The 25,762-nt window shown below is 29.0% G+C and overlaps 1 protein-coding gene across 1 annotated transcript in view; it reads left to right on the top strand.

Moving 5' to 3' along the window:
• Nucleotides 1–24,254, top strand: part of LOC100204663 (uncharacterized) — a 57,243-nt gene extending 32,989 nt beyond the window's left edge. The window contains exons 4-6 of the mRNA XM_065818917.1: nt 21,978–22,136; nt 23,480–23,670; nt 23,875–24,254. Of these exons, the coding sequence (XP_065674989.1) occupies nt 21,978–22,136; nt 23,480–23,670; nt 23,875–24,028 (504 nt within the window). The 3' untranslated portion in view covers nt 24,029–24,254. The remainder of the gene's footprint in view (nt 1–21,977; nt 22,137–23,479; nt 23,671–23,874) is intronic.
• Nucleotides 24,255–25,762: the final 1,508 nt, after the last annotated feature.

Here is a 25,762-nt window from a genome sequence, read left to right as displayed (position 1 = left end):
TTTGATAACAGAAAACTAACAGGTTTCTTATTAGTAAAAACAAAATGTACTAACAATAGCATGCAATTACCAATAGCACGCAACCCTAACCTGGTAAAAGCATACTTGCTGTACTTTTTTTCCAACTATAGTAGTTGGAAAAAAAGTACAGCAAGTTTTATAACTTAAATAACATAGTAGTAACAGTTTATTATTAAATACTAATCCATCCAGTATGTTAACAATTTTTGTAAAGTAAGGAAAATAAAGAAAAGAAAAAGGAAAAGTTAATTATATGTCTAAATATAATTAACTTTTCCTTAGTCATTTCAAGACATATAATTAATTAAATAATTAATTATATGTCTTGAAATGACTCTTCCAAGACCTAAATCTGTATATAACCCCAATTTAATTGTGTGCATTAGTTGCAAGTCCTTGACGAAAATCTTTTCTAGTAGAAATATCACAAATAAAATATCCCAAGCCTTACTATGATAATGATGATGATGATGATGATGATGATGATGATGATGATGATGATGATGATGATGATGATGATGATCATCATCATCATCATCATTATCATCATGATCACAATCATCATTAAATGCATCAAGTTGCATCTGTAAATAAAAAATTTCTTGAAGCATTTTCCATTGATTAGGCAGTTTTTATTTTGCAATTACAATAATTTGTATTTTTTTCTTCTTGAAATTCATCTTTATTAATCAATGCCACAATGTGGCTTTTTTTTTAATTCTGTCTACATTTTAGAATTTATTTTTAGAATTATAAAAGGCTACAATGTTGCATACATTTAAATTTTCATGTCATAGACAAGAAATATACTTTAAGTCATACAACTTAATTTTTGCTCTGCCTTATGGCAATCTGGCAATTTAATTTGTATGCCTATAATGCCAAATAATGGCAATTTAAGTTGTATGCCTATATGCCAATAATGGTAATTTAAGTTTTATGCCTAATAGTAATCGTCAGCCTTCGGTTACAAAATTAAAGATTAAACGGTGAAATTAGAATTAGAATTATGGTGGCCTGAGTTTTAATGGCTTGATGGAAACAAAATTTGTACTTCGGTATTGAATGAGGAGAGAAGAAATTTGTTTTTGTACCTACACTTCACTACCTTACATGTATTGCTAAATATAAATTTTTGATACTGGGTTGTCTGGTTTGCATTGTTTAATAATTTATTTAATAAAGGGTAAAAAATATTTTTCACTTTAAATCCCATTTTTTCTTAGATAACTAATTTTTTAATGAATCACATTAAAAATTTCAAATGGTTTGCCTAACAAAGTGTAAAAGGAGTTTCACTGACTCAACAATATACTTTTTTTTTGTATTCTGGTTGCTTGATTTAATGACCGCCTGATAAACAATTATGTTAGACAGACAATGGTTCCTTATATAAAGTGCTTTTTAGTGAGAGTTAGTAATGGATTTCATGTTTGGCACGCCAATTCAACTTATTTTGATTGCATTTTTATTAAATATTTTATGAAGTCTGTGGTTAACTTATTTTGATTGTATTTTTATTAAATATTTTATGAAGTCTGTGGTTGGTTAACTGAAAAAGGATATCAATGAGTCTCAAAATAGTTTCTTTTTTTTTTGCTTTAAAATTTGCACTGGAGTTTTTTTTTTTTTTGCTTTAAAATTTGCACGGGAGTAAAATTTGCAAAGGAGTATTGTACCAGAATATCTTGCATTTATTATTGCTATGTATTAGTTTTATACTTGGATGGTATGCAAGTTTGCAATTGTATCCAGATTTTTTCAAAGCTTCTTAATAAGGAGAAAAAAAATAGCTTCATATGAAGGTGCGGCTGACAATCCTAATTCTATAGTCTTAGGAATACTTTTAAGTATACGTGGTGGATTGCTAGAATCAGTATGTATGTAACTAAGCATATTATTTGGTTTGTGATGAAGCTGAAAAGGACCATCATTTAGATTTTTCAAATCGTTGTAGAGTTGCATCTTGTTCTCTTTCCTAAAAATACTATCATTGTCACCGCTCAAATAAGTGTCTCTAGTTCCACCAACCAAAACTCATTTTTACTTGATTTGTCATTCAGCAAAGTCTCATTGTTTTACTTTGTCTGTCCCTTCATGCTCTAAAAACTTTAGTTTAAAATGCTCCCCTTCATGCTCTAAAAAATCTAGTTTTCTCACACATTAATGCTTTATAACTCTTCCACATCTTCATGTTTTTTTGACTCCCAGAACTTTAGTCTTCTGTCAACCATTTCCTATATCTTTAACTCTACTTGTTGTTTTATAATAACTTCTAACTTATTAGTGGTTGCTTGTAGTTTTTTAATTCTGGCTTACTCCTTATTAGGAGTAAACCAGAATTAAAAAAAAGAAAAGTTTTAGTGTTAGACAAACAGTCAACTGTTTTCAAATTACAGTCGATAAATATTAGAAAATTGTTACTTATAAACCTTTTTACAAAATGCTTTTTTATTTTTTTTACTACTATTATTATATATTCCCTGACCACTTTTATTTCTAAACATGACTAAACCATCTTCTCAATATATACCAAAATAATTTTTATTATGAAACAGCGATAGTTGATGGTTATTTCCCAGAAAATATCAATCAAATATTGCAAAAAAGTAGCAACAGTTGATGAATCCAAGCCATCAAAGGCCCTGATAGTGATATTATATATACCGCCTTTTTTCTAATCCAAACTGTTCCATTACTAAATATTTGCATATAGTTTCCTTGAATATATGAAACTTTTTTGTTCACTTTTTGTTTTGTGTTTTCTGCAAAATTTATTGTGTTGCTTAGAAAATTTTCATTAATTGATGGATTAAAATCATTAGTTTGAAAATGTAAAAACTTAGAGAGTTGCTTTTCTTTATTTGTTTGACATCAATTTATAACATTCTGAGTGTTTTGCCATTGATCCAAAAAATGTTTGTTTTTCAGCTTAAAATTAATGTTGGATAAAAAGGGTTCTATAATTCTTCGAACCTCATTTTCAAACCTCATTTTCGAAACCTCATTTTTAAGCCTCATTTTCGAACCTCATTTTCGAACCTCATTTTCGAACCTCATTTTCGAACCTCATTTTCGGACCTCATTTTCGAACCTCATTTTCGAACCTATTTTTGCGGCAGGATTTTAAAAGTAGGTTTAATCAGAGTGTTGTTTTCTTCTTTTTTTTTTTTTTCTTAAAGAGTAATGAACAATGAAGTTAATTTCAATTTTATTAGACATCATGGTAATTAACATGATCGTAATTCTTACAGCAATGTAGTTCTTGCTGTAATTCTTTTTTATGCCGCAGTAACTCTAATTGTAATTTCAATTTTACCATTTAATTTTGTAATTTATGGCTGATGATTGTCATCAGGTATGAAACTTGAAGTTCCATAATAAAAATTGTTTTCTTTTCTTTTTCTTTTTTCTTCCTTTTTTAATAATAACTATAAGCTTTGAAACTTTAAATTTAAACTTTTCGTTTAAATTTAAAACTTTTATTTAATAATGCGGCAAATTTTAAAAACAAAAGTAAAAAATAGTGACCTACTTTTAAGTTATGTCAAGGTCTCTTAACCATTTCTTTATTTTAGTAATTATCCAGGTCATATATTAGCGAAAAATATCAGGAATACCTTGTTTACTTTGTATTTGTCTTATTTTTGCTTTAAGATTAGTAGTTTTTTTTGAAACTTCACATAATTTTTGTATAGGTAATGGCTGAAAAGGTTAGAAAGCATATATATTTCTACAAAATATTTTAAAACTTGTGTTCACTTTTTGAAAAATCCAGAAAAATATAAATTTTTTAATTTATATTAACGATATATATTCTATATATATATATATATATATATATATATATATATATATATATATATATATATATATATATATATATATATATATATGCAGTAGTGGTAAAGCGCTCACTTCATAAGCGAGAGGTTCCGAGTTTGATCCCCACCATGTCCCTGGTAGTACCGCGCTCAACTTGTTTCTCCGCGCAGCGGCCTTGTTCATCAAGGTTTGTATTTTGGAGTTATAGAGTTGAGAGAGGGTTATAGCCACTATTAAGTAGCCTCCTCATCTGTAGTGACCTTCTTGGCCCTGAGGAGGTGAATAATATATATATATATATAGATATATATTATTCACCTCCTCAGGGCCAATAATAATATATAATATATATAATATATATATATATATATATATATATATATATATATATATATATATATATATATATATATATATATATATATATATATATATATTTATATATATATTTATATATATATATATATATTTATATATATATATTTATATATATATATATTTATATATATATATATTTATATATATATATATTTATATATATATATTTATATATATATATATTTATATATATAAACAGTGGCAGCAAAAAGTCATGCACCCAACTGAAAAATAACACTTTTTTACTATTTACACATATAAATTTTATTTAGAAAACACTAATAACTGTCCCAAATGTTACCAACATGAAATATAAATGTCTTAAAAATAAAAATAATGATATGTTTAATATTTTGTATGACCGCCTTTGGTTTTGAGGACATGCATGATACGCCGTGGCATGGACTCGACCAATGAATGTAAGGTTTCTGGGGTGATGCTTTCTCACGCTTCATTCAAACACCTCCACAAATCTTCCAAACCAGTGGGTTTGGATACCTGCAGCTTTCGGAAGATGATCTCCCACAGATGTTCAATGGGATTGAGGTCACATACCCGCTTAGCTTTGTGACAGGGTGCGTTGTCCTGCTGAAAGACAAACTCACCTTGTCTGCCAAATAAAGCACCAGCTAAAGGGAGCATGTGATCTCTTAGGACTCCAATGTACTGGTCCTGGTTCATTGCACCTACACAGCGGTTCAATTGACCTATCCCGGACCATAACATGCAACCCCAAACCATAATAAACCCTCCTCTGTGCTTCACAGTAGCATTAATGCAACTGCTGTGGTATCTTTCACCCACTCTTCTCCTCACTAAAACTCTATTCCCACCACTAAACACTTAAAAACTGCTCTCATCACTCCAGAGAACCTGTTTCCATTGATCGATGGTCCAGCCACGATGTATTAGTGCAAATGCTCTCCGCCTCTGGCGGTGATCACAAGTTAACAGTGGCTTCTTCGCAGCCACACAAGTGTTTAAACCAGCTTTCTGCAGCCTGGCTCTAACAGTCCTAACAGCCAGCCTGGTTCTATATAGTCTATACAGCCTGGCAGCTATATCAGGGGCAGTTAACCGCCTATCTGCTAAGCTCATTCGGACAAGAAGACGATCATCTCTAGTCGACGTCTTCTTCGGACGACCACTGCGGGATCTATCAGCCACCAATCCTGTCTCCCTGTATTTCCTCATCAGCCTAGTTACTGTTGACTTGCTTATTCCCATTTTCTGAGCCACTGCATCAAAGGCAACCCATTCCTGACCTGCACAACCACTTCCAGCCGCTCCTCCGCAGTCAGCTTCTTTGCTCCAGTCATGATAATAATTTTATAAAAATAAATCTAAAATAAAAAAATTGTTTTATAATACCAAGTTAAATGAAATACATCATTAAACAATATTTAGAATGAAAAGTAATACCAAATAAATGCTAAGCAAGTAAAATGTGTGACCCCCAATGCCAAGTCATTGCACAATTAGGCCCATCATATTAACCTCCATTTTCCAAAATAAAACAATAAATAATGCAACCAATGTAAAAATTACAATTAATATCCACTAAAAACCAAAAAACAAATACAAAATAACATGGACTGGTAAGTTACAAGCCCAAAATACAAATAAATAAAGTATTATCAAATATATCAATTGTAAACAAAATTTAAAGGGACATCAGCTGATTGCATAAATTAACATCCAAATTACCTCAAAGTTACTAAAAATTAATAGTCACAAAAAAATTTAAAATAAATATATATATATATATATATATATATATATATATATATATATATATATATATATATATATATATATATATTTATATATATTTATATATATTTAGGGTGGGCTTAAAAATAAAAAATTTTAGCAAATCAAAAAGTGTTACCTGGCATTTGATTTGTAAAACACATTTATGAAAAAAAAATTCAGTGGTTACCAGTTTTAATCAACCTACTTGTGTTTAGGTCTCAAAATGTAAAATTTTTGATATTTAATGGGTTAAAAATGAAAAAATAATCATAAATGCATCATAAAATAAGCTACAATAAATTTTTAGGTACCAAATGATGCAGATTTAAATTTAGAACATTGTTTATTTAAATAATATTTTTTTTAAATTCTTAGTTTTTAAAGTTATTACTAAAAATCTAAATTTTTTATGCTTTTTAGTTTAGAAATAGTGCCATATATTGCAAAAATATCACAATGGCTACTTTGAATATATAATTTATTTCAAATTAACTTTCAAGATACAAAATCCTGACAATTGTTGTATTATTTATATCTAAAACACAAAAAAACAAATGAAGCATTACAATTTAAAATCACTCTTTTAACAAGGGTTACAAAAGGTTTTTTTAATGTTTTGACTGTGACAATCATGTCTTAATATAAGTTTTCTTCAAGATTTTTTTATACTTGTTTGATAAATTGAAAGCTGTTGTATTGTTTTATGACCATATAAACAGTAGTTTTGCTAGTTTCAGAAGCTTTAGCGATTGAAAGTAACGATGCAGAAGGATTTTGTAGGTAGTTGTGCAGAATTATTTTTTGTTTTTCTAACTGTTTTGATGGCATTTTAATAAAGAAAATATTTTGACTTGTTTGTTGATGTTTTTAGTTAATACTATTATTACTTAATGTAATTAAGCCAAAAAAAAAGGTTTTAAAGTGTGTTAGTGATAAGTTTTAAAACAATATTTATCAATCTGAATTTAAAACTTGCATGCTTTAGTTTAACTTTGCAGATATGAATAATCTTTGATCATTAAGTCGCACATCGAATATTTAACAGCATAATATCAATATAAAAATATGATATAAAGCAATATATGTAATACTGTAAGAATGCTTCCATATATAATTTACTTTTTCTTTTTTTTTTATTAAAGCGCATTAAGAAATGCTATTAAAGAGGGCCAAGAGCCACTTGATTTTTGCAGCTCTGGCTCCACCAAAAAACCGCGGCTACATGGCTCTGGCTCAGCTTCACAAGCCTGCTGTGAGCTAATGGCTCCAGATAGTTTATCTGGTCATTTTGCAGATTCATCAATTTTCATAAAAATATGCCTTTAAGGTAACATTTAGATGCATAATGCAAATATCCTACTGTAATAGAACTTCCAAATATCTAATGGAATAAATGCAAATGACCCATTAGATATTTGGTGATAGATGATGGAAATAATTTAATGATATTAAATTATTTCCATCTGCCTTTGCTAAGTTCAGTTTTATTTGAGCCTCCATTCCCTTTTGTGTTTTAAATGTTTCATGCTCTACAACTATTTCCTTAGCACTTTTTGGCGTGATCAGTATAAAAGTCATCTGAAAACAGAAATTTCTAGTAACAATAATACAGAATACTTTATAAATATAGGTAGTTTAGTTTTTGATAATTTATTGATGCTTAGTATTGCTTACCTGGCTCACCAATGATGTCATAATGCTTCTCCAACAGTGTGTATTTCCCATTAATTTCACAATTCACAAGTGTTGCATCTCTTCTGCCATCGAATTCTATACCTATGACCTTTTTGAACAGGATTGTTTCTTCTTTCTGCACCCCTGCTTGCAATTCCTCTCATTCCCTTTCTTAGTTTACTTCTAAAAGACTTTGTGTTAAAGCAATATAATTTTTGTGGTTACAATTTTTTCTCAACTCTATAACTACGAAAAACAAACCTCGACGAACAAGGTCGCTGCGCGGGGAAACAAGTTGAGTGCGGTACTACCAGGGACGAGGTGGGGATCAAACTCATATTTATAGAATAGAAAAAGAGAAGCAACATTTTGATGATGTAACAATGGTTGAAGGTTGGCTGCAAGAGCGTTTTTGCACCTTGTCTAAAAGAGAAAAGGCATCATTTGAAGATCCACTCCAGATATAGCAACAGTATTCCATACAAAGATGAATTAGAGATTTATAACAATAAAGAATAGAATCTGAAAAAAGAAAGTGGCAAGCATGATAAAGATATTAGCAAAATTAAAGATACTAATTTTGCAATGGATTTTATATATGGTTTCCATGAAAGATCAAAAGTAATTCTAGTAGACGATGGGTAGTATCAATAAAGAATAGTATAAATAAAGAAAAATCTAGGTTAGTGCAATAAAGATTATCTGAAAAAATTGAGTTTTCTTTTGAGTTAAAGTTCACCATAGGGGCATCACTTGAAGCACTAGCAAGTGAGTTCTATTTCAACCTCAAATGCCCCCACCAAGCAATCTGAGAGTGTTGGCTTCTTATTAAAACAAGAATAAATGGTAGTATCATCAGCGACCAAAGCCACATTTCATGTGAGAATTACTGGGTGATTGTTAATGTAAATTAAAATATATAATGAATTCAGCTAGATGTAAAATAATATCCAGCAGAATTCTTTTGTTTTTTTCTTTTTCTTATTATTTTTCCCAAGATAAAATATATAATACAGATACAGAGAAATGTCAAATGTCAACAATTGTCAACAAAAAAAACAAAAACAAATAGCAGTCTTATATTTTTCTAACATTTATTTAGTTCAACACAAATAAAGTTCTAACTTAAAAAACTTATAAGACTGCATAGTAAACTTATTCACATGTTGTTATTCACACGTTGTTATTCGCATGTTGTTATTCACACGTTGTTATTCACATGTTGTTATTCACACGTTGTTATTCGCATGTTGTTATTCACATGTTGTTTTTCACATGTTGTTATTCACACAATGTTATTCGCATGTTGTTATTCACATGTTGTTTTTCACACGTTGTTATTCGCATGTTGTTATTCACACGTTGTTATTCACATGTTGTTATTCACATGTTGTTATTCACATGTTGTTATTCACATGTTGTTATTCACATGTTGTTATTCACACATTGTTATTCACATGTTGTTATTCACATGTTGTTATTCACACGTTGTTATTCACACAATGTTGTTCGCATGTTGTTATTCACATGTTGTTATTCACACGTTGTTATTCACATGTTGTTATTCACATGTTGTTATTCACACGTTGTTATTCGCATGTTGTTATTCACATGTTGTTATTCACACGTTGTTATTCACACAATGTTGTTCGCATGTTGTTATTCACACGTTGTTATTCACACGTTGTTATTCGCATGTTGTTATTCACATGTTGTTATTCACATGTTGTTATTCACACGTTGTTATTCACACAATGTTGTTCGCATGTTGTTATTCACACGTTGTTATTCACACGTTGTTATTCGCATGTTGTTATTCACATGTTGTTATTCACATGTTGTTATTCACACGTTGTTATTCGCATGTTGTTATTCACATGTTGTTATTCACATGTTGTTATTCACATGTTGTTTTTCACACGTTGTTATTCGCATGTTGTTATTCACATGTTGTTATTCACATGTTGTTATTCACACGTTGTTATTCGCATGTTGTTATTCACATGTTGTTATTCACATGTTGTTATTCACATGTTGTTATTCACACGTTGTTATTCGCATGTTGTTATTCACATGTTGTTATTCACATGTTGTTATTCACATGTTGTTATTCACATGTTGTTATTCACATGTTGTTATTCACACGTTGTTATTCACATGTTGTTATTCGCATGTTGTTATTCACATGTTGTTATTCACACGTTGTTATTCACATGTTGTTATTCGCATGTTGTTATTCACATGTTGTTATTCACATGTTGTTATTCGCATGTTTTTATTCACATGTCATGATTCACATTAACCTTTCTAATTTTAGACATTAAAAAAAAAAGTGAGTTGAAGTAAATAAAAAGCTTGTTTCAATTGTTTTAAAAAGTAATTTATAAATTGCTTTGTTAGCTACTAAAAATGTTCTGAAAAACATGTAAGACCAAACTGAACTCTAAAAAAAATAGACTGTATTAAAAAAACTACTTTACCAGTTAGTTTTTACTTTTTAAGAATTTAAATAGACAAAGAAAATTAGAAAACAAAAACAAGCAGTTGGGTTATTCCATATAAAATCATTTTTGACTGATTTAAAACAGTTTTTAAGTTCTTGTACCTCAAAGTTGCTAAATAACGCAATATTAGAAAAAAATTTGGGAACTTTAATGTGCTACAGTTCAATATTAACAGAAAAGCTGTGCCAATTTTTTGTTACTTTTGTGTACTTAGAACAACCACTTGTAAAAAAAATTAAAATTATGTGTTAAATTTTTTATATTTTAGCATTTGCAGCAGCCTGTTAAAATATCACTTTTTAAAAAAAATACTATAAATTACATTCACTTTGTTGGCATAGAAAGTAGCGTAGACAGTTAAATCAAGTTATGAAATTTTTTACTGATGAGGTTCTATTCATATAACCTTGCCAGTAAAAATCACCAAAACAATCACCAACATAGACAATCACCAAAAAAAATTTAAAAACCTATACTCTATCTTATGACATGATTGTATCCCTATAACTTAGGTGTATATTTTTAGTTTAAAAATAATTTTAAAAATGAAAATAAGTTTGAAGAAAGAAAAAGTTTAACAACTAATACTAACTCCTGATAGTCAATTGAAAAAACTTATAAAAAATATTTTCAATTTCAGAACATCTTGTTAAGAAAACTGGAAAGTTGAAAAATGAATGCTTGCTAAACCTGAGGCTAAGATAGGACAGCCTTTGGAAGATATTGTTAAACAAAAATTCATTGAAATTTATGAATCCAAAGAGTTCACAAGACCAGGAAAAAAAGACTTTCTGTGTGTATAAATAATGTTAAAGTTCATAAACAAAAGCGTTTAATATAAGTGCAACTAAAGGAACTTTATTTTGAGTTTAAAAAGGTATACCCTTTACACAAAGTTGGACTCAGCAAGTTTTGTGAACTATGGCCGAAGTGGTGCATCACAGTTGACAGTAGTGGAATTTACTCAGTTTGCGTATGTTCTTATCATAAAAATGCTAAGTTGATGTGTGCTGCTTTACCTAAGGGCCATATAATATATTACAAAGATTTGATTAAAGTATGTGTTTATAATATAGATAGTCAAGGCTGCATGTTTAATTATGTTCCAACTGCTCCGGTAAAGTAAATTTGAAGACTTACTTGGAAAATGTATTTAAAAATAATGATTTTGATATTGACAATCAGATCACATACAAACAATGGGTGTCAACTGACTGAACAGCATTTGTTACAGTCCAAACAATCATTGAGTTTAACGAAACTCTTAGTGAAACTTTGTATAACTTTTGTCACCACCACTTTATTAAAGAAGCACAATCCTCTTACTTATCAGAAACAAAAAGAACATTAGATCAACACACTTGTCTTATTCTAATGGATTTTGCAGAGAACTATAGTTTTCTTGTGCAAGATTCTTTACAAGGGTTTTACTGGCAAGCCAATCAAGCTACCTTATATCTATTTGCTGTTTATTGCAAAAATGAAAAAAATCAACTCAAATGTGACTGCTATTGTATAATTTTTGATTATCTTTGCCAAAACAACAGTTCATTGTTTTCTCTCAAAGTTACTCACACTGATCAAAATCAAATTACCAACAATCAATAAAGTAAAATACTTCAGTGATGGTGCTGTGTCACAGTACAAAAGTTACAAATGTCTGTTAAACTTAATGTACCATCTTGAAGATCACAATGTAAATGTTAAGCATCACTTCTTTGCTACATCCCATGCAAAAGTCCATGTAATAGAGTAGGAGGAACTATAAAAAGTGAAGCAGCAAAAGCAAACCAGATTCTCACATCTAATGAATTGTTGCACGGGCTGAAAAAAAAATTAAGGATTTTAATATATTTTACATTTCAAGTGATGATATCAATAACCATGAAACTTATTTTAACTTAAAGAAACGATATGAAGAAATAAGCACCGTCCTAGGCACAAGAAGTTATTACAGTTTTGTACCAGGTTAAGAGAAATTATTTTTGCAGAGAATCTCTAGAGATAGTGTCTATGATACCCATAATATTACTAATATTAACTTGGCAAAAAAAGATCCTTCAAACTTTCAATCTCGTAAATACATTACATGCGTTTACGGTGATGAATAATATTTAGGGCTTGTGCTTGAAAACCAAAATGTTAATGTAAAATTCATGCATAGAAACAAATATTTTTTAAATGGACTAATGATGCGCGATGAAGTCAGTGTTTGGTTCCATTTGATAAAGTAATATGTCAAATAAGTGCTCCATCCATTAAGGGTAGAAGTGCTCGAAACTATAAACTTGCTAATTAAATTTAAAATGGACTAATGATGCATGATCAAGTCAGTGTTGGGTTCTATTTGACAAAATATTATGTCAAATAAGTGTTCCATTCATTAAGGGTGGAAGGGCTTGTAACTACAAACTTGCTAATAATAATTATGACAGCATTATGAGTTATGTAAATCAGATATAAAGAAGTTAGTGTATTTGTGTTTTATGTGTATATACACTTCTTGTTTCAGCATTTTTGTTTTTTACTTTTATTTTTTTGAAATATAATGTAATATAACTTGTACTATTAGATATACTTTTCAACTAAAAAAGCATTGCACTCAAAATGCTGAAATTATGTCATAAGATAGAGTATAGGTCTTTCTGTGCCTGCTTTCTATGCCTGCTACTATCTCTACTTTCTTTGCCTTTCTACTACCTCTACTTTCTTTGCCTTTCTACTACCTCTACTTTCTATGCCTGCAAAGTGTAGGTAACTTATTATATTTAAAAAAAAAAGGGATAATTTAATAGGCTGCTGCAAGTGTTAAACTAACTTTAAACACATAATTTTAATATTTTCCTCATGTGGTTGCTCTAAGTACACTAAACTAGAATAAAGTTGGTACTGCCTGTCTATAGGTATTGAACTGCAGCACATAAACGTTTCCAAAAATTTTCTTATTATTGCGTTTTATAGCAACTTTATGGTACAATAACTCATCAGTTCTTCAAAGCCAATCAAAACACCTACAAAATTAGATTATTTAGGTTAATAACTATTATCATACAAAGTTTCAGGTGATTGCCTTTTTTATTTACAAAGTTATGCTCTGTCAAAAATCAAAAAAATCTACTGTAAGCTTCGGGTACTTAAATTTTTCAGATTTTTGTCAATATTAAATAAACAACTTTTGAACGGTTTGGTCAATCAAGCTGAATATTTGAGGTTTGTATTTTTTTCATAAATACTGTGGGTGGTCAAAATTTGATGCAAATTTGAGGTGATACCTCAGTGACCATTAGGTGATTTGATATGGAGTGACCCAGTTTATTTAATTAAAATACTAATAATTATAGTAAAATGAAAAAAGTGCAACAACAATTCTCTATGAAAGCTTAACAAGATTTATCAGCTTTAATTTACTTGCAGACTTGGCAGACTTTTAAATTTGCATTTAGAAAAGTAACACTACTTTAAATAGCATAATGCAACATTAAATGTTAACTGATGTAATATAATTAGATGAGATGTTTGTTTATTTAATAAAATTTTCTCAATTAATATGAAGCACTTTTTTTTATATATAGTTTACTTTTAGATGGGGCAAAATTTTAAAGCAATTGTAATTAGTTAAGTTTTTACAGTCAACAGATAAATTTAAAAGTTTAAACATGATGATCCAACATGGACCACCAAGATTTTAATAAAACTTGGTAATTTTTATCAATGAGAAAAGCAATTCTTGAAATTTCAAACCTTTTGTGGTTTATGAGAGATAGTAATTTGAAATTTCTGTTTTCCAAGGAAACAGTTGACAGAAGATTAAAAAAATTGAAGGTTGTATGAGTCAGGAAAAAATAAAGATAAGAGAAAGTTCCAAAGCATTAAAAGGGCATAGTAGAAAACAAACCAGCATAAGGAACCAGCATAAGTATGACAACAGTATTCCATACATATAAAAATAGGAGATTTGTGGAGGTAATGTGTGGAATCAGGAGTATGACAATGACGAGCACAATAAAGAAGCAGAAGTAACTTTAGTGGATGGTAAATTTGTAATGAATTGTGTATATGGTTTCCATGAGAGGTCAGTAGTGAGTTATAATCCAAGAAAATATAAACAGAGGAGAGGTCAGATTTAAAATCAACTGACTGTTCTGAAACAATACAGGACCAATTATCAAACCCTAAGGCATGGCAGAACTTACTGGAAATAAAGAAAAGTGTTGGCCTTCAAAGATGACTTTAATAATGAGGTTAGAAAGAAATGGAGTAGTAATATCTCAAAAATTTTCCCAGATAAACCTTGTTATGTTTTTTGAAGAAAACCAGCATGCTAAACTTTACTAAAACCTTTAATATGTCAAGAGCAATAGTCTTTGTCTCACTTAATCCTTTTAGTGCACAATAGAATTTTTCAATTACAGCAGTTAGTAAGTCAGTTGTAGAATGAGGCAGTTGAAATCTGTATTGATTGTCACTCTCTGAAAAATTATTAGACACAAGATGTGATGTCAGAAGTTTGTTGATTAAAAACTCAAAAACATTGTTAATAATAGTGAATCTGATCTGACTATAAAGAGGTCAGAGTGTTTTCCGGATTTTTTTAATATTGGAACTACAGATGCCATTGATTGCACAGATTGCTCAATTTCTCATCACTCAATTTGGAATAGTGAGATATCTAATATGACCATAGCTAGAGGGGACAGAGTATTTTCAAGAGTTTTGGGCAAAGATATTGGAACCACAGATGTTATTTTCCAGCCATAATCAGGCAGAAAAAGGAAGATTCAGTCAACCCCTTATTAAATACTTTTGAGAGAATTAAGTTTTCTAGTACACTTTTGTACAACAAGAATGTTGTCTGAACCGCAAGCCGTAGAAGCGCTTTATCGAAAAATAAGTTAACAATGGGTTATCTTGGTTAGCTGGAATGGCAGGATGAGTATTAAAATATCTTGCTTTAGGGTTGTCAATAATATTTATGACATATGGATTGATTTTTTTATCAACGTATAATTCGATTTTTGTTGTCAATAAATTTTTTTAGTTTTAAAAAATAGTTTTGTGGAAATTAACTATTTTTTAAAACTAAAAAAAGATTATTTATGTCTTTATCAAACCCAAGCCATGTATTGTTCATTCTGTATATGTAATCAATAATATATATATATATATAAATATATAAATTAGTAAAAAACACTTATCTAACTTTTATCTTCGACTTGAAGTTCCACCATTGCTGGATCATCAGGAAGAGTTACTAAATCTCAAAAAAAATTCAATTTATAGAAAAAAATATTTTACAGGAAGTTATAAATTATTATACTTCCTGTATTTATTAACTTCCTGTAATTATTAACTTCCTGTAAAATATTTTTTTCTATAAATTGATTTTTTTTTGAGATTTAGTAACTCTTCCTGATGATCCAGCAATGGTGAAACTTCAAGTCAAAGATAAAAGTTAGATAAGTGTTTTTTATTAATTTATTATTGCTCTGTTCTTTAAGAACATTGAGCACTCTATTTGTAAAATACACTAACATAATTTACATATATATATATATATATATAAATATATATATATATATATACACATACACTCCTAGTCAGTGCTTACAGGAGCATGTTTTTTTTGTTCCATCAAAACATTGTCATCCAAATTCGGATGTTGTTTGGGGAGTACAGGCAAGCTAAATGCAGTTATAGTATGTGCTATATTTGCATATAATTTTTTTAGCTATATTTTAAAATGTTGACACTTTTTAAATGTTGTGACTTTTTGATTTAAGAATAGAATCATTGCTCTGTATACCCAGTTTATTAACCCTAGAGATAAGCAAAGAAACCATGAGCCAACACACTTTAAGGTTCTTAGGCAAGGCCAATGTTTTGTTTCCTATATGCATAGAAGACATTTTCAAAGGATCCTAGAAGGAATAAAAGGCTGTAAAGGAGGATTCGATTTTTTCGAAGAGATATTTGAAAGAGGACACAGTCAAGATCTCCTACAAAAATGACAAAACATTTGCTGAAATAATTGCTGAAGGCAAGGAAAAGATAAAAAACTGATTAGGAGGACGCTAGAAGAAGAGCAATAGGAGGAGAAACTGTGAGCAATTGTTGAGCAAAAAAAAAAAGCCAATTACTGGAAAAAGCAGCAGTAGAAGAAGCTTTGAGAAATTTTTAGCAGGAATTCTCCAGTGGGTGTAGTGAAACAGATTATGATTCAGACGTTAACACTCTAATTGCAAAGAAAAAAAAGTTGTATGGTTCAACCAAGATTTACCTTTAACACAGTCTAAATGATGTTTTATCATTCAATATGTGAGTTATCCATTTATGACAAGGTAAATAAGTTTATGTATAAAAAAGTGAAGTAAAACTGGTGATGCGGAAGTTATCGGACAAATCCTAATTTCATTATTTGAGCATAATAATTAGTTTTTGTGGTTTTATGCGTAGGCATAAACGTTCTATAAAATATAAACTTTATTATTTGAAACACATTTATTTAAAATAAGGTTAAATGCAGCTGAACGAGAATCTTTTCGAAAGCGACTAAAAATGTTTTTTATAAATAAACCTAATATATAAAAAAAAAAAAAGTAAATCATTTTGAAACGGAAGGATTTGCTCGAAGTACAATATATGATAACCTTAAAAGACTTGAAACTGTTCAATCGTTTTCTGATAGAAAGCACCCTGGTCGTCCGACATCCTGGACTACAGAAAAAAAAGCCGAATTAACGAGACTTGTCAACAATCGAAAAGGGGTCAGTCAGAGAAAAATAGGTATTAAATTCGGTGTAAATCAATTGACAATTGGTCGTCAGTTAAAAAAATGAATATTAAATATAGAAAATGTGAAAAGCCTCCAGAATACACTATAGAACAACAAATAAAGGCAAAGAAAAGAAGCAGGAAACTAGTTAACCAACTCTATAACACAAAATCGCTTCTAGTCATCGATGACGAAAAATACTTTTGTTTTGCAGGGGACAACATGCCTAGAAATTCTGGATACTACACAAACAACAAAAAGACATGTCCAGAAAGTGTTCGTTTTATAGGAAAAAAGAAATTTCCAAAAAAACTATTAATGTGGATAGCCATATCTGACCGTGGTATGTCCGAGCCATTGTTTCGCACTTCCAAGGCTATAGCCATCAATTCATCAATCTATATTAATGAATGTTTAGAAAAACGACTTCTTCCATTTCTTCAAAAGTATCATGGAGACTTTAACTATTTATTTTGGCCAGATTTAGCAAGTTCTCATTATTTTAAAGATTCTCTAAATTGGATGGACCAATATGTCTATTACGTTGATAAAGGATCCAATCCCCCAAATGTGCCTCAAGCACGACCAATTAAAAATTTTTTGGGACATTTGGCACAGAAGGTTTACGAGGGAGATTGGCAAGCTTCAACAGAGCAAGTTTTGATTGATAGCGTTAAACTAAAACTACAAGAAATTGATTTAAACTTTTTACAGTTGCATATGAAAGGCGTCAGAGCAAAATTGAGATCAATTACAGATGGTGGTGTTTTTTCATATAAAAAAAAATATATTTTTATTAAAATATAAATGCTTTATTTAAAAAAAATATAATAATAGTTTGTTTTTTTATTTATAAATAAGTTATTGATGTTTTTATTTTGTCCGATAACTTCCGCATCACCCGTTATTACAAATATTACAAGTATAAAACTTCAAGTTAAAACAACTTAAATGCTACATAATTTAAAAAATGACAATGCTTTTTTTTTTTTTTTTAGATATTAAATTAGAGTGAGAGCTAAAACAGCAATGTTGTCTTCCCTATTCCAAGCCGGGGAAGTAAATATTGACATGTTGAACATTTCTATGTTGCAGATGGCAAAAAAAAAAAACATGAAATTATAGAGAATGAAGCACTTATAGCAAGAGAGTAGATCCTGGAAAAGATGGGATTTAAAACTTGTTCTTCACTATGACACAAAGTTGGTTAAACAGTACAAGACGGAAGACTAGATTTTGTAAACAGTAGAAAGGTTGGCAATTAGTATTTCCTCTCCAGAGTCCAGCTCACTTGACTTTCTTCTGGGAATACTGACGTACCCTCCTCCAATGGGAAAGATCAAGTACTGGCTATATAAAGTCTTCTGGAAAATTAAGACTTAACAGACCAGACCATACCTTGTTGTGCTGACACAACTCGTTCAAACATTGGAAAACATAATGGTGCAATTAGAAATATTGCAGTTTATTCTCTACTTTGTCCAATTCTTTGACTAATGTGCAGGTATGATGCTTTAATATATAACGGGTGATGCGGAAGTTATCGGACAAAACAAAAACTTATTTATAAATAAAAAAAAAAACTACTATTATATTTTTTTTAAATAAAGCATTTATCTTTTAATAAAAATATATTATTTTTTATATGAAAAATACCACCATCTGCAATTGATCTCAATCTTGCTCTGACGCCTTTCATATGCGACTGTAAAAAGTTTAAATCATTTTCTTGTAGTTTTAGTTTAATGCAATCAATCAAAACTTGCTCTGTTGAAGCTTGCCAATCTCCCTTGTAAACCTTCTGTGCCAAATGTCCCAAAAAATTTTCAATTGGTCGTGCTTGAGGCACATTTGGGGGATTGGATTCTTTATCAACGTAATAGACATATTGGTCTATCCAATTTAGAGAATCTTTAGAATAATGAGAACTTGCTAAATCTGGCCAAAATAAATAGTTAAAGTCTCCATGATACTTGTGAAGAAATGGAAGAAGTCGTTTTTCTAAACATTTATTAATATAGATTGATGAATTGATCGCTACAGCCTTGGAAGTGTGAAACAATGGCTCGGACATACCACGGTCAAATATGGCTATCCACATTAATTATTTTTTTGGAAATTCTTCTTTTCTTATAAAACGAACACTTTCTGGACATGTCTTTTTGTTGTTTGTGTAGTATCCAGAATTTCCAGGCATGTTGTCCCCTGCAAAACAAAAGTATTTTTTGTCATCGATGACTAGAAGCGATTTTGTGTTTCATTTCTTCAACCAGGTGCACATCACAAAGCAAGGTTTATAGCTGATTCATTGTATCTGTTAGCAATGCAAATGACCAAGATTTACAACTGGCAACTCAATATCATTGAGATTGAGATGATACAGGATGCAACAGGTTATATTGTGATCTTTCATTTTTGCTTTCACTGTTTATTCTTTCTGAAGAGTCCAATGGCAGCTCAGGCTCTATTCAATCATCTTAGAGCATTCAAGATTTCATTGCAGATCATGATAGATCCATTTTACTTTAAGAAGTACAGAAAGGTCGGCAAAGCTTTTAATCTTAGTATTCTCAGACACATTTGGCATTTTACATCAGAATGTGGTATCTTTTTCTTTAGCTGACCAGCGCTTAGAGGAAAGAAAGGATGGATATTCTTGTGAATTGTTAAAGTATGATGTTCCAGAGATGAAGAGCTTTGACAAAGAACAATCAGAACCTTTTACACTGGTCTGTACCCTCTCAGACTTTGTTTCTCAGGAGTCTTATCTCTTTTTTCTCCATATTGGTATAACCAAAGATGACATTCTCTAATGGAAAAAAGAAGGAATTTCAAATTTGGAGAAAAATCTCAACAATAAATCTTTCAAGACATTTGTGTCCAGTTTATGTTAATTAGCAGTTGTTAATGACACGGCTGAACGACACATCAAATTGGTGCATGATTTCATCGGCAGGACATGCTCCAAGTCACGGTGATGGTGGATTTAGACAAAAAAAATTATTTAGATAAAAAAAAGCACTTTATGGCTATATTTTTGCTTTTAAAATATACTTTTTCCAACAAAAGTTTAATAATTCTTACATCCCCTAATTTTTATTGTATTTTATATTATTTCATTTATTTTTATGGTGGTTTACTGGGACCAAGTTTCAGATATTTTTATGGTGGTTTACTGGGACCAAATGAAGAGCTTTGACATGTACAACTAAACAAACAGTTCTTTTCTGCATATAGCAGTATATGAGTATCTGATCTTTCTATTCTTCAGCCATTCATGGATAACATTTTTAGCTTATATGATAACATATCCCAAGAATGAGAAATCTCATAATCCGCTGTTGTGTTGCATTTCTCCAAACTGTACAAACATAAACCACTAGGTCTTGATAGATTCCATCTATCAAGACCTAGTGGTTTATGTTTGTACAGTTTGGAGAAATGCAACACAACAGCGGTTTACATCCTCTCAAAAGCAAGTTCTGCATTAACCCTGTCCTTTTTACTGATCTACAAATAGGCTTTCTCTTCCTGTTTCTGCTTGCTAAAATCAAACCAATATTGTATTTTTAACCAACATATTTTTAAGAAAGGTTTCAGGTCTAAGCCAAAAAACTTGCCCCATCTCACTTAAGTTCTGTTCTGTGCAGGGTAATTGAGCACTTAATTTGTTACTGTATGCTCAACTATATGATATAATCAACACCTTTAAAAATCAACTGAACCTATTTCTTCTGTAACATCTTCTACAAAAAAAAATCATTTGAAGTTTATCATAGTAAGGTTATGTTAGTTGCCCTGCTTGCAAGTGCTTAAACATTTGTCACAATTTGCTTATACTATTGTTTTAGTGATTCTTAAAGATTCAGTTTTGCTTAAAGCTTTAGTGTTGCTTATGGGTTTAGTGTTGCTTATAATTTTAGTGTTGCCTAAAGCTTAAATGTTCCTTTTGGGTTTAGTGTTGCTTATAGTTTTAGTATTGCTTAAAGCTTTAGTGTTGCTTGTGGGTTTAGTGTTGCTTGTGGGTTTAGTGTTAACTATAGTTTTAGTGTTACCTAAAGCTTTAGTGTTGCTTATAGTTTTAATATTGCTTTTAGTTTTAGTGTTGCTTATAGTTTCAGTGTTGCTTAAAGCTTTAGTGTTGCTTGTGGGTTTAGTGTTGAGTTTAGTTTTAATGTTGCTTAAAGCTTTAGTGTTGCTTATAGTTATAATGTTGCTTAAAGTTTTAGTGTTGCTTATAGTTTTAGTGTTGCTTAAAGCTTTAGTGTTGCCTATGGAGTTAGTTTGGCTTATGGTTTTATTGTTGCTAGATATTGTTTGGGGGTTCTCGTTTAGAAAAATAATTGATTATTAAAATTTAGGCAATTACCATTAGTGAGTTAGAAAATTTTATCATTTTTTAGTTAGAGAAAAATGTACTTGGTAGAGTTAACTTTTTTTTTTTTTTTTAATTAAAATAATAGATTAGAATTTTTGTTTTCAGAAACATCTGATAATCTTGAATTTTTGCCAATTATAATTAAAGTTTTCGAATCTCCTTTTATTATTTGTTACTTCACATAATAGACTTATTTCAGTGTTTCAATTTACAGTTTACTTGTTTTTTCTAATTAGTTTCGCTTATGCTTATTCAATATCATAATACATTTTTATTAAACTTTTAACAGTCAATATTATTTTGTACTTCAAAACTATGCCACTTTTTTTTTAACAAGTTTGTGAAGTTTTATATAAACCACACTTGCAGGTTATAAAAGAAAAAAATCGTTATTGATTATTATTATGTTATTGATTATTATTATGTTATAATATTTTATAATATATTATGTTATTGATTATTATTATGTTATTGATTATTATTTTGTTATAATATTTTATAATATATCATGTCATTGATTATTATTACGTTATTGATAAATATTATGTTATAATTGATTATTAATTAAAGGTAATATTTTTTTCATTAAAATTTGTTTATTTAATAGTTTATCAACATTTTGTTCTCTAACTTATTCGCTTTTTAATATAATTAAGTTTTAACTTTTCAGCCACAGGAACGCTATGACATTTACATGTCTTACAACTTTAAAGACAGACTTCTTGCTAGTGAAATAGTTAAAAAGTGTGAGAAGTTACATAATGGTATTCGTATCAAACATCCTCAATGCATTAATGAAAATGAAGTATGGCAAGAAGAAATATATAAGGTAATGATATTGCTAGTTTCTGGTATATGAAAATATTTCTCTTTTTGCTTTTTCTGTGTCTGTGTTTTAAGTTGATTATTTTGTTTGGTTTATATTTTATGCCGATCATTTTGTTACTTCTCTATTTTGTTGTATTATTCTGTTAGGTCTGTATTTTATGTTAATTATTTTGACAGGTCAGTATTTTACGTTGCTTATTTTGTTGTATTATTTCGTTAGATACATATTAAGTTAATGAATAATTTGTTGTGTTTTGTTAGTGAATCGTTAATGAACAATTTTTGCTTGCGGGTTTTTTATTTTTAAAATTCTATAATATTATAGGATCTTTTTTGTTAAATTGTTAAATGTTATGTTAAATTGTTACATGTTAAACTGTTAAATGTTATGTTAAATTGATATTGCTTATGGTAATGATATTGCTTCTTGCATATGATAAAAATATTTATTTTTCTGCTTTTTCATAGGTCTGTATTTTATGTTGACTATTTTGTTAGGTCTGTATTTTATGTTGACTATTTTGTTAGGTCTGTATTTTATGTTGACTATTTTGTTAGGTCTGTATTTTATGTTGACTATTTTGTTAGGTTTATATTTTATGTTGATTATTTTGTTATGGCTCTATTTTGTGGTATTATTTCGTTAGATCTGTATTTTACGATGATTTACATTTTATAAGACATTAGGTTAATGACCAATTTGTTGTGTTTTGTTAGTGAACTGTTAATGAACAATTTTTTGTTTGCGAGTTTTATATCTTCAAAGTTCTATAATATCATAGGACCTTTTTTGATAGGGGCGGATTACAGTTCAATTTACTAACTTAAACTAAATTTAATATCAGAACTAAGCAACAAAACAATGAGAACAAATTTCAATTCACAAATAAGTAAACTGTTCTAAATTGTTTAAATGTTATGTTAAATTTTATGTTAAATTGTCAAATATTATGTTGAAGTTATGTTAAATTGTTAAATGTTAAAAAATAAGTAAACTGTTCTAAATTGTTTAAATGTTATGTTAAATTGTTAAATGTTATGTTAAATGTTATGTTAAATTGTCAAATATTATGTTGAAGTTATGTTAAATTGTTATGTGTTAAAAAATAAGTAAACTGTTCTAAATTGTTTAAAAAAAAGCATGATAAATGCTTTTTTTCAAAAAAGATATTCCTTAAGATCCTTAACTCTATTCTGGAACGCATTTTTCTTCAAAAATAATTTTTCTCTAGTAGTATAATACCTTGCTCTTAAAAATAAGGAAATAACCGGGAATAAAGTTTTAAAAAACATTAACGAAAATTAAACAAAATCTTTTTATAAAAAATAACTATTTTATTTAAGGCTATCGCGAGAAGTTCATGTGTTATTGCTTTGATATCTTCAGAATATTTAAATGATTCCTCTTGCATTGAACAGTTTAATATCGCCCTATGCTCTTCAAGATATCAAAATTCTGGTGATTTGTTCATTTTCTATGTTTCAGAGATATCTTTACCTACTTATATGGGTTTACATGGTGTTTTTGATTGTAGGTTTGTATTTTAAATTGCAAAATTGTTTTGTTTGGTGTATGAACAGCGTTTGTATTTATTAATGGATATATTTAATTTTTTTAAAAAATTTATTTTATACTATCATTAATAGTATATAACATATTATTTATTATTGTAAAAATTAAAATTTTTTAGAACATTAAAAATGTTTTATGCCAAATATGTGAAATAAATTCATTATAGAGAAGGTTATGAAAAAGTGATGAATGCTTGCAAAGATGTTTGTCGTTCTATATTTGGATCAACCATTACTGCTATATGTCCTGATCCTGTTGAAAACAACGAGATGTTGCTTGCTGTTGAGCACGATGAGATGCTAGCATCAAAGAGCGTTTAGATGAACCTGTTCTGAATGGTTTGGGTGGACCAATGCTTATTTGAAGAGCATATTCATTTGCTCTCATTGTGTCGGTGGAACGGATATTTATTTATTAACCAATTTAATATTTATGTTTTTTTTTTTAATTATATATGTATTATATTCTATTTTAAATATTTTTGTAATATTAATTTAGTATAAAATTTGTTTGAATAATATTTATTTGTATTATAATGTTGAAAGTTTTACTAAATAACAATATAATTAAAAGTTCTATTAAGTATAAAAAAGCGTTGATCTGGTATTAATTACTCTGATTTATTTTGATATAAATAAGGCTGACTCAATTCATACCATATCAACGTTATTACATTCTATACATCACTCTAACAATTATCTATAATTCTACTCAAACCGATAAATCTAAATAATCATTTCATGAGTTTATGTGTTATGACTTTATGCCTACTGTAAAATTTTTGAGGTTTTATATAATAAAAATTTATATAAATTTACCCATTTTCTATAAAAACAGTGACAACGTACAGAGTTTGACTATCTGTTGTCCTTTATTTCTCCTAAAACTTAAATTATGTTTATTTTTTGCGCTTTTCCCTGCAAATTTTTTGAAATAAGTCTGCCTGTGTTGCGAATCGTAGTATTTCAGTAAGAAAATAACCTTTTTTTTTATTATGAAGAAAATGAGGTTCTTTAAATTTTTTGAAGAATCCTAATATGAGCATCAAATCTCAGGTTGAATTTATTAAAAAAAAAATTTAACTAATATCAGAACTAAAATATCATTTGGGCTCGAGAGGAACCTTAAGAACTTATTTAAATCCAAAAAAAACAATTTTTACTGCTATAACTAATAGAGCACCATATACCTTTCAGGAATGTTTATTTTCAAACTTAATTTTTTGCAATGTAAATTGCTTCACCTTAATAGGTATGTCGAATTCACTAAAAGTATATTTGTTTTATAAAACTTATAAGTTGTGGAGGATGTTGCTGAAGGAGGGATGTGGTCATCGAAAGAATAGAGTTGCGTAAAATGAGTAAAATGGATCTTAAATTGATGCTTTTACTGCGTAGGGGATGCCCCCTAATATCGATAATTTTTAATATTTTGTTTAAACCTTTTATTTTTAAAGAATTTTTTCGTCTAGTGGGTTTAATATTATTTATATATGATTTCGTCTAGTGGTTTTATCTAGTCTAGTGGTTTTATCTATTTATGGTTTCGTCTAGTGGTTTCGTCTAGTGGTTTATATATTGGTTTCGTCTAGTGGGTTTAATATTATTTATATATGGTTTGGTTATTTTTTTTAACAATGTTTTAGTAAAATTCAGCTAACTAAATATAAGATATAATAAGTTATTCAAAACAAAAAATTTTAAATTTCAGTCCAATTCAATACAAAAATTTAAATACGATTTAAATTCAATACAAAAAATTTTTAATTACGGCAAAATTGCCTAAGTTCGGTCAACTTAGCTTTGGACATTCATATCTTAGACATAAATAGTCGTTTCTTAAAATTCTTTTTTAAATTTTAAATTTTTTTTCTCAATTTTACAGAAAACTATATTTTTAATTTATATCGAAAAAATAAAATAATAAAAATAAAAATTAGCACTCGATATTTTGCTTTAAACATCAAATCAAATTTATTCTGAATAAAGGATCTTATATCAGGGATATTTACAAATAGTAGTGATACTAACTTCAAGTAAACAACTATCAAATTT

The sequence above is a fragment of the Hydra vulgaris genome, chromosome 15, assembly GCF_038396675.1.
Source record: "Hydra vulgaris chromosome 15, alternate assembly HydraT2T_AEP".
Lineage (NCBI taxonomy): Eukaryota > Metazoa > Cnidaria > Hydrozoa > Anthoathecata > Hydridae > Hydra > Hydra vulgaris.
This window is presented reverse-complemented; position numbering and strand designations above follow the sequence as displayed.